Source organism: Podarcis muralis, chromosome 16, assembly GCF_964188315.1.
Source record: "Podarcis muralis chromosome 16, rPodMur119.hap1.1, whole genome shotgun sequence".
NCBI lineage: Eukaryota > Metazoa > Chordata > Lepidosauria > Squamata > Lacertidae > Podarcis > Podarcis muralis.
The window spans coordinates 14,285,278-14,297,968 of NC_135670.1; the positions used below are offsets into that span (position 1 = coordinate 14,285,278).

At 51.2% G+C, this 12,691-nt stretch overlaps 1 protein-coding gene across 1 annotated transcript; it reads right to left on the reverse strand.

The window, feature by feature from the left end:
* Positions 1 to 6,179: 6,179 nt before the first annotated feature.
* On the reverse strand, positions 6,180 to 9,225 carry CCDC85B (coiled-coil domain containing 85B). The gene has a single exon (XM_028710161.2). It carries the CDS (start codon positions 8,870 to 8,872, stop codon positions 8,201 to 8,203), a length of 672 nt encoding a protein of 223 aa, XP_028565994.2. The 5' UTR covers positions 8,873 to 9,225; the 3' UTR covers positions 6,180 to 8,200.
* Between the last annotated feature and the right edge of the window lie 3,466 nt (positions 9,226 to 12,691).

The window sequence follows — 12,691 nt, forward strand, 5'->3', positions numbered from 1 at the left end:
ACCTAGAAAAGGGGAATCTGACTTTCCTTGCTTTTCAGAAGCTGACTTCTGCCAAGTCAGTTTCGGGAGCTTTTTCTGAGCAAACCACCACTGAAGAACGGGCCTGGCCCTAAATCAGAGGTGATCAACTTCAAGTCTAGGGGCCAACTGTGACCCTCCAGGACTCTCTCTCTCTCTCTCTCTGGCCATGGGGACTCTATGGCCCTACCATAAACCCCACTACTCTGAAAATCTCCTCTGCAAGAGACTTTTGTGCTTTGGCAAATCATCTCTTTGCCCGGCCAGCCAAGAAAGGTTCCTTTGGGCAGCTCCCACCTGCAGTTGCACAGAGAGTGCTTCATACCATGGTGGATTTCCTCCACATCAGCTTGTGGAAACAACTCGGGGCTTTTTTGGTGGGAAGCGATATAGGTAAAGGTAAAGGGACCCCTGACCATTAGGTCCAGTCGTGACCGACTCTGGGGTTGTGGCGCTCATCTTGCTTTATTGGCCAAGGGAGCCAGCGTACAGCTTCCGGGTCATGTGGCCAGCACGACTAAGCCGCTTCTGGCGAACCAGAGCAGCGCACGGAAACGCCGTTTACCTTCCCGCTGGAGCAGTACCTATTTATCTACTTGCACTTTGACGTGCTTTCAAACTGCTAGGTTGGCAGGAGCATGGACTGAGCTCATGCCGTTGTGGGGATTTGAACCACCAACCTTCTGATCAGCAAGTCCTATCTTATATTATCTATCCACAGCGCCACCCATGTCCCTTGGGAAGCGATATACACCTTTTAAATTAAAACCGAAACCTTCTGCACATTCCACGGCGTGGGGCCACGGCAGATTCCTTCTCTCCAGCAGGGCAGGAACATCTGAGGTTAGAACTCACACACTCACAAGCCAGCCCTTTTTGAGCCTGGGGAGATCCAGCTGCAGAGCAACAAGCATGTCCGGTGATTGTTGAGGTTGACTCCTCGTTATCGGAGAGCCAGGATCCGGCCATCTGCTTCCTGGCTGGAGACCCTTTGTCTCCACTTTGGCTGGGCAGGAAGCAGAGGGTGGTGGGGGTTGTGGACAGGGGCTCTTCCTTGCTTGCTCTCTCTTTTCAGCCTTGCGGGTTGGTTCTTGACAACGGCAAAATGAAATTGGGGGGGGGGGGGGACACATGCTGACCAGCGCTTGTGCCACGTCCGCATGGTGCCTTGTTCCCACAACGGCAAAAGTAGGAAACACGGAAGCAGTGGTACCATCAGAGTAGGGATCTGGGGGCAGATTCGGGGGGCCCTTTCAGCAGAATGGGCACAGGGGTCCCCAAACACAACAGTGCAAGGGCGATCGTCACCAACACAGGATGGTTTTACAGTGGTACCTCGGGTTACAAACACTTCAGGTTACAGACTCCGCTAACCCAGAAGTACAGTGGTACCTCGGGTTAAGAACTTAATTAATTCTGGAGGTCCGTTCTTAACCTGAAACTGTTCTTAACCTGAGGTACCACTTTAGCTAATGGGGCCTCCCGCTGACGCAGCTGTGTGATTTCTGTTCTCATCCTGAAGCAAAGTTCTTAACCCGAGGCACTATTTCTGGGTTAGCGGAGTCTGTAACCTGAAGCGCCTGTAACCCGAGGTACCACTGTAATAGCTTGGGTTAAGAACTTTACCTCAGGATGAGAACAGAAATCGGCGGCAGCAGGAGGCCCCATTAGCTAAAGTGGTACCTCAGATTAAGAACGGTTTCAGGTTAAGAACGGACCTCCGGAACGAATTAAGTTTGTAACCAGAGGTACCGCTGTATAGGCCACTTTCTGTAACACAGTGGTCTCAAGGCACTCTAAATACACATCCTAATATACAGAATAATAGAACTGCAGAGCAGAAGGATCATCTATTCCAACCCCCTGCAAGGAATATGCAGCTGCCCCATACGGGGATCAAACCTGCAACCTTGGCATCAGCACCACGCTCTAACCAATATAGTTGAAAGCCATAATAATAATAATAATTTATTATTTGTACCCTGCCCATCTGGCTGGGTTTCCCCAGCCACTCTGGGCGGCTTCCATAGAAACAAAAAAAAACTAAAATATCATACATTAAAAACTTCCCTGAACAGGGCTGCCTTAAGATGTCTTCTGAATGTCAGGTAGTTGTTTATCGTTTTGACATCTGATGGGAGGGCGTTCCACAGGGCGGGCGCCACTACCGAAAAGGCCCTCTGCCTGGTTCCCTGTAGCTTTGCTTCTCGCAATGAGGGAACCGCCAGAAGGCCCTCGGCGCTGGACCTCAGCGTCCGGGCAGAATGATGGGGGTGGAGACGCTCCTTCAGGTATACTGGGCCGAGGCCGTTTAGGGCTTTAAAGGTCAACACCAGCACTTTGAATTGTGCTTGGAAATGTACTGGGAGCCAATGTAGGTCTTTCAAGACCGGTGTTATGTGGTCTCGGCGGCCGCCCCCAGTCACCAGTCTAGCTGCCGCATTCTGGATTAGCTGTAGTTTCCGAGTCACCTTCAAAGGTAGCCCCACGTAGAGCGCATTGCAGTAGTCCAAGCGGGAGATAACTAGAGCATGCACCACTCTGGCGAGACAGTTCGCGGGCAGGTAGGGTCTCAGCCTACGTACCAGATGGAGCTGGTAGACAGCTGCCCCGGATACAGAATTGACCTGCGCCTCCATGGATAGCTGTGAGTCCAAAATGACTCCCAGGCTGCGCACCTGGTCCTTCAGGGGCACAGTTACCCCATTCAGGACCAGGGAGTGCTCCACACCAGCATACCTGCAAAACGATGGCAACTCAGCAAAGAAAGACGTGGGCACCAAATGCTTAGGGCAGGAATAGGCAACATGGATGCTGCTGGACCCCCCAACTCCTTCAAGGGATGATGGGAGTTGGAGCCCAACAAATGTCTGAAGGATGTCAAATGGGCTTCTCCCGGCTCAGGGAAACAAAGTCCTCACCTTTGAGCCAAGACCCCAAAGTGCAAAAGCCACTGGTGGGCGGCTGCAAGGAATCTTTGGCCTTCCAGATGTGGCTGAACAAGTCCCAGCCAGCGTGGCCAAGGGCCAGTGTTGGGGGGGGGGGTGAGGATCTGCCATTTGGCAGTATCTGGAAGGCCACAGGTCCCCCACACCTGCTCTATGGGAGAATGCTTGTTCAGGGAGGGAATCCGCCATGTCACTTGTTCCATGTCTCCGATACACAAAATATGAGTATGCACAGCTGACAAAGCCTTTCAGGGCGAAACAAGGTATTATTCCGGGAATCCTTGTCTTAAGTTCTTTTGTCTGATACCTGCATACAACAACTACACTTTGCAAAGGCATATGTGGAACATTACAAAGAAAAAGTTCATTTTCTGCAAATACTGCTTCTTGAAGTTGTTGCGTCCGACATTGTGTTCGTAAAGACATATGTGGAACACAAAAAAGCTTCTATTTGGACATTACGTATATAGGAACTGATCTACAGTACAGTGGTACCTCAGGTTAAGTACTTAATTCGTTTCGGAGGTCCATACTTAACCTGAAACTGTTCTTAACCTGAAGCACCACTTCAGCTAATGGGGCCTCCCGCTGCTGCTGCGCCACTGGAGCACGATTTCTGTTCTCATCCTGAAGCAAAGTTCTTAACCTGAAGCACTATTTCTGGGTTAGCGGAGTCTGTAACCTGAAGTGTATGCAACCTGAAGCTTATGTAACCTGAGGCACCACTGTATTTGTATTTCCTGTTCAAAATGTTGGTCTTTAATTGCTTCTACTTAATTTGATAATGCGAAAAGAGGTATGTTTATATGATGTATAAAGAATTTATATAGTTAGACAGAGCCAGTTATATTGTGGGTGTTATTGTTCAGGGAGGGGAGCAGCAAGACCACCAACCCCAAAGATACTAAGTGTGTCACGTGTAGAGAGTCGCAGACGCCAGCTTAACACACCCTCTTCTCCAATGGTCTCTGTGTTTAAGGAGCTCAAGTTGGCCTGCACGGTTCTTTGCCTCCTCATTTTGACAAAAGCTGTTGAGGTTCTTTTTGCAAAATCTAAAAAAACCCCACCATTTAATTTTTTTTAAAAAAGGAAATTCACCAAAATCTACACTTCTGACATGGGTTTCCATCCAGGGGCACTGTTTCCAGTGACTGAATCCCGGCTATGTTTAGGAAATTCCAGACATATGGCAACCCTACCTCATTAAATCCCCCATAACAACCCTGTGAGTTAGGTGGAGAAAAGACAGGGACTGGCCCAAGATGAGTTTTGCGACCCTGGTCTCCCCGGTTATCTAACCACTACACTGCTTTAGGGAACCTACTGCATACTGTGGCTGAATGGACGCTGTAAATCCAGTCCTTCTAAGCTCTAGCCACTATACCACACTGCCATGGGGGAAGGGATCTTTTTAAGCCTTTGGGAGCTGCCTCAAAACTCCCCAGCCAGCAACCTGCCAGGAATGCATTCCGCCCCGTCTCCACCGGCCTCTGAGGAACATTTCTCTCTTATCCGGTTTTCCATCCAACCCCCCCCCCCCACCATGCCTGGCCTTCTCCTGACCCCGGTGCACTAGGATTAAGTTTAGTACTGGAGGAAGGAAGAAGCACAGCGCCCATTTCTCTCTTCCCCACACACCCTCCCGCCGCCCTCCCTGAACAAGCAGCTGAAACGCGGGCAGGAGGACGGACTCTGCCACTAACTTCACGCACAAAATATGGGAGCTTCCAAGACGGTTGCCATTTCCGTGTGAGATGCAGTCATGATCTGGCAAATTCAGGTTTCAGAATGAAAGCCAGTACAGAATGAAAGCCAAAAATCCCCCCCCGGTGTTTTCGTAAGAAGGGAAGGACAGTGGTACCTCGGGTTACATACGCTTCAGGTTACAGACTCCGCTAACCCAGAAATAGTACCTTGGGTTAAGAACTTTGCTTCAGGATGAGAACAGAAATCGTGCTCCGGCAGCGCAGCGGCAGGAGGCCCCATTAGCTAAAGTGGTGCTTCAGGTTGAGAACAGTTTCAGGTTAAGAACGGACCTCCGGAATGAATTAAGTACTTAACCCGAGGTACCACTGTAACAGGGAAATGTGGAAATGCGGGATAACTCTTGAGTTGATGGAAGTGCTGTCTGACCTCTTCACAAAAACCAGGATGGATGTTCAATAAACTGGCTGACTAGAATTGACTTTTACGGGGTGGGGTGTGTGTGGCATTTTGGTAACAAGGCATTCCTTGAGCTTCAAATCCATACAAAACACAAGGCATTATTCTCCCCACACCACCCCAGCTACAAAGCTGATAGATGGGAGTTGTAGTTCAAAACATCTGCAGTGCACCAGGTCAAGGAAGGCTAGGCAAAATAGGAATAAATTGACCCTACACATGTGCAAAGTACTCTTAATAGTTTAGGGATAGTTTTCACACAAGCTTCCAACACAAAGCCATCCACGCCTACTCAGAAGTCACACAGAGTTCAATGCAGCTAGAATTCCTACAAAAATGTGTGCAGGAGCGCAACCTAAATATGCTCTGTTTAGTTGTTAATTATGTTTTACAGAATGTGGAAAACCCCTGGAATTATATTTATATTCATATTCTCATATATATATATATATATATATATATGCTTTCGTAGATTTTCACGGGTACAGGAATGCAGGTTTTGGTGTCCTCGGGTATCTTCCCGTGTAAAAGTTGGGGTGTCTAGGCGACGTTTCGACGAGGTCTCACTCGTCATCTTCAGGCTGGTGCTTTCGGCTTCTTGTTACTGGAACAGAGTTACTCTGTTCCAGTAACAAGAAGCCGAAAGCACCAGCCTGAAGATGACGAGTGAGACCTCGTCGAAACGTCGCCTAGACACCCCAACTTTTACACGGGAAGATACCCGAGGACACCAAAACCTGCATATATATATATATATATATATATGCGCACTTGCTGTTTATTTAAGATGTAAACTGCTTAAGAGTTTTGTTTAAATATAAGCAGTACTGTATATAAATTAATTAATTAAGTTTCCCTCTATGGAACTACTAAGCACTCGAGGGGTATAGACCTCCAGACAGGAACACACACTTGCACAAATTAACTCTCTCTCTCTCACACCCGCACACACCCAATTTGCTCCACACCGGGTAGCTGGCTGATAAAAGATCTTAAAAAGAGACCAGAAATCAGGACATACAAGAAGCAGAATGAGGCCCTCTCCAAAAGTGACAATTTAATACATTTATTAACACCCTGAAAGAAAGAGGAGATTGCTCAAGTCCTGGGTTTCTTTTCAGGGCGGGAGGGGGTGTGTGTGTGTGTGTGTGTGTGTGTATCCTTTCCATTCTGAGGGTGACAAACATAAACATCATAAAATGGATATCCTCCGCGCCATTTGCTACACCCTGGAAGGAGCAAGGAGACCTGGTTGGGGCATGGATGCCTTTTCCCCAGCCTCTGTGTCCTGTAGTCCCAGGATGCTGACAAAAAGAAACACTATTAACAGAGGCAGACGTTTCTTCCAGGTCTCTTGCGTCACACAGAGTTCTGTGCATGGTAGAAGCTTGCTGCTTTCACCATCGTTTCTCCAACAAAGAGCAGCATCCCAACAATTTCTCATCCTCTCTCCACGGGGGACCATCGCAGCAGCCCCTCACGGAAAGGTTGAAATATCCTCCACCCTTCCAGCATATATCCCGCCACAAAGGGCCTAGTGTTTCAAGTGGAGGAGAGTTCCAAGGACCACCACGTTTAACCATGTCCTCAGTCAAAACTGAATCATGGAAGCTATTGCTATTCAGAAGTTCACTTTCAAGTTGCGGGGAGTCGTTGGCTCGGGGACCCAGCAGCCAACTCCCCCCTCCCCCCACGATCCCTGTTTATTCCCTAAGGAGCAGGAGAAGGGCACATTTTCAAAAACAGGATAATGGTTCCTTTTGAGGTCCTACCCTCCAAGGAGAGAGAGTTGCAGCCTCTTGGATCCTGCTCCAATACAAGGTTCCCAAATAGTTTTTGAGGGGGGTGTTGTTTTCAAGGGATGTTGGTGTTCCCTCCAGGCAGTTCCAGTCAACTGAGCCTCTGGGTTCCTTTCCAATTTCAATAAATGAGAGGAGCGGGGACAGAAGCATGCAAAGTGGGCGGGGGAGGGGGGGGGTTCCTGAAAAATCCTGCAGTGTGGCCTGACTCTCTCATCCCCTCTTGCACAAGAAACCTGCCTTCTTAGGCACTCCAGCCAAATTCAGGCGCCACAAAAGCACCACTGCTTTGTCTCCAAACACTCCCCTCAACTTCGAAGCAGCCAGGACCAAATTATCATCACTGCTGCTTTCCGCTATCCCCCTCCAACCCCATGTACACACAGAATCGTGAGAGTTGCAAGGGATCCCCCAGGGTCATCTAGTCTAACCCCCTGCAATGCAGGAAATCCAATTTGAAACCTGCTTAGCTTTGCAAAGGTCCTAGCAGTTTTATTGCTGCACAAGGAGGAGACGCACACAATGGAGGATTTTTCCAGGGCAGGGAGAAAAAGGCTCATCACCCCCACCTCTCCTTTCAAGAGGGGAAGCCCACTGCCAGAATCAGCGCACCATTTCTAAATACTGCCAAGTGCAGCCATGGAATTGCAGACGCCCCTCCAAAAGCGTGCTACCTCTCCCCCCCCCCCCGCTACCAAAATGGTTCATGACATATAAAGGTCTCACTCCGGTAAAGCGGGAATGTGGCAGCAGAGAGACCCTTGCTGTACCCGACCTTGCTAGATTGGAACAATGGCCCCATTTCCATTGGGACGATTTAGAAGTCCCTGTTTCTCCAGGGGAGTGTTAGGATGTCAGCCACAGGGGTGGCAAGATGGGGGTGGGAGGGGCCCTCCAACGATATTTTATGGCTTTATTTAAAAAAACGAAACACCTCCTTGTAATCAATCCAAAAGCTCTGTACACTGGCCAGAGTTATGGCTTTATATATTTTTTGAAAAAACAAGAGCTCTGTGTGATGTCGAAGCTTGCTGCGTTCACCGATGCAGCATGGACCACACAGGAACTACTTTTTAAGAAAACGGAAAAAAACCGGTGGCAATAAATTAAATGCATCCACCGTTGCCCTGCTTTGGGATGTGGGGGGACGGGCGGGTTCTCGTATCCCCGAGGCGTGAAATCTTCAGCGACAGGGATGGGAAGAGAAGGCGAGGAAGGCCGGGCGCCCTGTCCTGGCTGACCCGAGTCGACGGGCCGGGCGGCGCGAGGGGTTCAGTCGTCGGGGGTGCAGGCGGGGTGCAGCTGGTCGGGGCTGCCGACGCTGCCGGTGCTGGAGCTGCCGTCGCCCAAGTCGCGGGGCCCGCAGGGCAGGTTGAGCTCGGAGGAGCCTCCGCCGGGGCTGGGGCTGGCGTCGGGCCGGGCGGAGGCGCACTCCTCCTCCAGGGCCAGGCAGAGCTCCTTGAGCTCCAGGTTGTCCTTGGCCAGGCGCTCCTGGAGGCCCTCGAGGCCGGCCAGCTTGCGCAGGCAGGCGGCCACCTCGTCGCGCAGCACCTGCGCCGCGTGGTGCCCGAAGAGCTGCCAGTGGCGCGCCAGGCGCTTGGCCTTCAGGCGGTCCTCGTCGAGGAAGCAGCACAGGTCGCGCAGCTCGCGGTTCTCGGTCTGCAGGCGCCCGTTGACGGCTTTCAGCTCGCGGATCTCGCGGAGGTGCTCCTGCAGCTGCCGGTTGACGCCCTGGATGAGCCGGCCGCGCTGCACCAGCGCCGCCAGCTTCTCGGCCTCCTCGTGGCGCAAGCGGCGCACCAGCTCCTCCTTGCTGCACACGCCCAGCTCGGCGTCGCTCAGCTCGGCCAAGGCAGGGCAGCAGACCCCCGGCGTCGTCGGAGGCGTCTCCGGGCTCTGGGGGGGTCCGGCCGGCGGCGCGGCCTCGCGGCCGGCGGGGAACATCGCCCGGGCGCACAGAGGACTCGCTCCTCCGCGGCGCGCTCACCTCCAGCCAAGGCGCAGCAGCAGCGACATCTTGCACGATTCCCCTCCTCGCCCTGCTCAGCAGCAGCAGCAGGACATCCTGCCCGGCGGCGGAGATTCCCCTCTCTCCTTCCTCCTCCTCCTGCTGCTTCCCCGGGATAACGGGACGCACGGACGGGAGGCCCGCCAAATGAGCGACGCCAAAAGCCGACGCGCTGCCTCGGCGTTGCAAATGCACGGGTTAAACGGTAGGGGAGCAGGTGCATGGTTGCGAGAGGGGCGCCTGCGCCGAATGGGGGCGGAGTGGGGTGGGGGTAGAGGAGAGAGAAAAGAAAGGGGGGCGGGCGGACATAGGGGAGCGATAGCGGGTGTGTGAATGCGCGGACTCCCCTTCTGGAAGGGGCGAGAGGGGCGGTGGCGGGATGCAAAGGCTGGCAGAGAGAAGGAAGCAGCAACAGGAATGCATTTGCAGCAGCTTCGGAATCCCGTCCAAGAGCCCGGCAGGGCGCCTCCCTCCCGCCGGCAGAAGGATTAAGAGGCCGCGCAAATGGCTTTAATCCGGATTAATGAAGACCGCCGCCGCCATCACTCAGAGGCCCTGGCTTCTCTTGTACAAAATCATGAAGCCAGTCATCATAAGGCCTCGAGGCTCGCCAAAGCGCAGCACAAGCAAAAACCTTTCCAAAATGCAAAGGAGGCGGGGGGGGGGGGACCGCACCCGCTTTAATTATGGTGGATTAACTGGCAGGACTCCAGCAGCATCGCATTTTCCCCTGTTCGTGTCTACTGGGGTGTAAGCCCCGTTGACTTCAACTGCATTTGCGCCTTGGCAGGTCCCGCTGAATTGACCCTATGCAGCTAGCTAGGATTTACTTCTGAGTGGACAGTATTAGGGTTACAGGGGCTCAGACTGAAATAATTGGTCTAAGATATTCATTATCTTCGTTGACTGTCCATGAGTTCCAAAGAGGAAGAAAAAAAGGTTCTCTGTCCACTTTCTCCATGCCATTTTGCATAATTTAATAAGCTACCTCTTGCTCGTCTTTTCTCTAAACGAAAAAGTTCCAAACGCTGCAACCTTTCTTCATTACGTAGTCACTATACCCCCCCCCCCCCGATAATTTTGGTTGCCCTTTTCCAAAACTTTCCCAACGTTATCCTTTTTCAGGTGAGGCGAACAGACCTGGGCACTACAATATTCCGAAGGCAGTCGCACCATTATGATGCCTGCAGTTTCATTTGTAATTCCTTTCCTAATGATCTCTAGAGTGGAGTTTGCTTTTCTCACAGCTGCTGCCCAGTGGGTCAACATCCTCATCAAGCTATCCATTAGGACCCCCAAGGTCTCCTTCCTGGTCAGTCACTGCCAATTCAGACCCCATGTGAAGTTCAGGTTTTTGTGTGTGTGCCAACATGCACCAGTTTGCACTTGTATACATTGAACTGCATTTGCCATTTTGCCACCCCTTCACTCAGCTAGAGGAGAGGTCTTTCTGGAGACCTTCACAGTCTCTTTGTTTCAATAACCCTGTACGTTTTAGTATCACTAGCAAAGTTGGCCACCTCATGGCTCACCCATCTTGATCGTTTGTGCACAAGTTCCCAAAGCCAAATCTTTGAGGGAATTCCACTTTCTAGTCCTCTCCATTTAGAAAACTGTCCGCCTATTCCTGCTTGCTGCTTCCTCCAATTAACAGCTTCCTGATCCACAAGGGGCTTCCTGGAGAAGCTTCACCTGTTGAACTGTTACACTGACACACTGCTATGAATGGGACAGGAGTCCTGCCAGAAATTGTAGGCGGGAGGGAACAGATCCAAGATTCTGGAATGCCTGTGTGACGTGGGGGTGGGAAAAGCCTTTGTCTTCAGCTGGGTTTTTTGGCACTGGGACTGGTGCCATCAGATGTGGGGTGCGTCTGCAATGGGTCACATGCTGCACACCGCCCCCCTTTTGGAAGAGAAAGGAGAAACCCACAAACTCCATGGGGAGCAAAGTCAGGCACTGCTTCTAGGGTGCTGCCAGGGGCAGTCAGTGCAGGATATATTGTTTATGGCACTTGCTGGCTTCATTGAAAAGCTCTCCAAGGAACTTGCAGAATTCTAGAATAACTGGGGAGATGGGGCAAAGCTCAGCGGTGGTAGTAGCAGCACCTTTGCATGCAGAAGGTACCAGGAATCTCCAGGTAGGGTCGGACAGTGGCGTAGCGTGGGGCGGGTGCACAGGGGCAGTTTGTTCAGGGAGCACAATTTCAACACCCAGTGCTGCCTCAATACAGCTGCACGCTTCCATCGCTGGGCTCTGTTGAAAACAGCTTCTTCAAGTGAACCAGAAAGTGACCTCTTCAAACAATGGAATGACTCTCCTTTTTTTACTTCTGTGGCTGCGACCTCCTGGGTGATGCGGGCACCATTAGGCAGTTGAATGCGCATGCGTACTCCGTCTGTTTCCCTCCCTCCTACCCAGCCTTCCACATGGCCACAGGCACTGGCAACCATGCTATGTCACTGCCTCTTTAGGAGAAGGAGGCACCATCCCAGCCCCAAAGGCCCGGCCCCTGCATGGCTTGTCTCTGCAGGACATCTGTCATGGAGGCGCCTCGTTGCACCCTCTCAGAATCCAGTGGCATCGGAGGGCTCTGTTCACCCTCTGCACCCCACCCCTGGCATCAGGCTATTGATGCCCAAATGATTAAGGTTTTAAATGACAATTTTAGGTTATATTTTAATGATCAAAATTTAATATATATTTTTAACTGCCGCTATATCTGAATTGATTCTGTTATACCCAATTGCAATCCAATGTTTTCCTGTTGTGCTTTATGATTTTTCTGATATTGTAAGTGAGCTGGGAACTGGTCTGTGTCCGCAATAATAAAATTCAACAGATGGCAAAGCAGCTCCAAACTCTGCCATTTCACAGCACCCAAAAGCAACTTCCTGAAGCAGCCTCCTCACTCTACCTAATGACAGGATCAGGTTCCTGTGCATTTCTAGGGACTGGCCTGTTGGTCTATGCAGAATTCAGATGAGCTTTGCTGGCTGATGGTGGCATGTAGACTAGATCACATCGAAAGAGAAGCATGTGAATGAACTCCGATATGAACCCCCAACGGTCATCTGGTCCATCCCCCTTCAATGGAGGAATCTCAACTAGATCATATATGACAGGTGGATGTCCAACCTCTGCTTAAAAACCTCCAAGGAAGGCGAGTCCAGCACCAGAGTGAAGTATTTAATTAGCCATTTCTGGCAGTCCTGCTCTCAGAGTGCACCTTTCATATTTCTGTATCAATATTGAAGCTTACAGAAGATTCAGAAGTTTTCAAAGCCTAACGGCATGCTTAGCAGCAGGTATTAGACAGTGTCAGAAGACATTAGAGAGAATCTAACATCTCAAGCTTAATGGTTCATGGCACCTAATTATTTTAGGTGCTTGGGGGGCGGGAACAGGAGGAGGGCGTTGGCTGCATTTGGGTTTCTCTCTCCAGTACTAAAGCTTCGGAGGCTAACTGATTTGTTGCATCATTTGCAAAGGCCCCAGCAGAGGCATACCTGGGCTCCCTTGTGGCCTTGCCAAGGAGCTGCATTGGTGGCCCCTATGCCTTGCATCCTCCATAAGGAGATATATCTGTGCCACTGAAGCTGGGAGAGACCATGGGCCAGAAACTCCAAAAGTGTGCTTTTCAGCATCTTTCGCACTGTGCCAGTGACTTCCTTTGCAGCCACTGGGGTCTGCTGTGCTCTGCCTCTCCTCCTCCTCCTCCTCGATGGTCCATCTGCCTGCTTGCCCTCTGCTCA

Bases quoted from the DNA above. Each gene is read 5' to 3' on its own strand.
- CCDC85B (XM_028710161.2), bottom strand. From the start codon at position 8,872: ATGTTCCCCGCCGGCCGCGAGGCCGCGCCGCCGGCCGGACCCCCCCAG.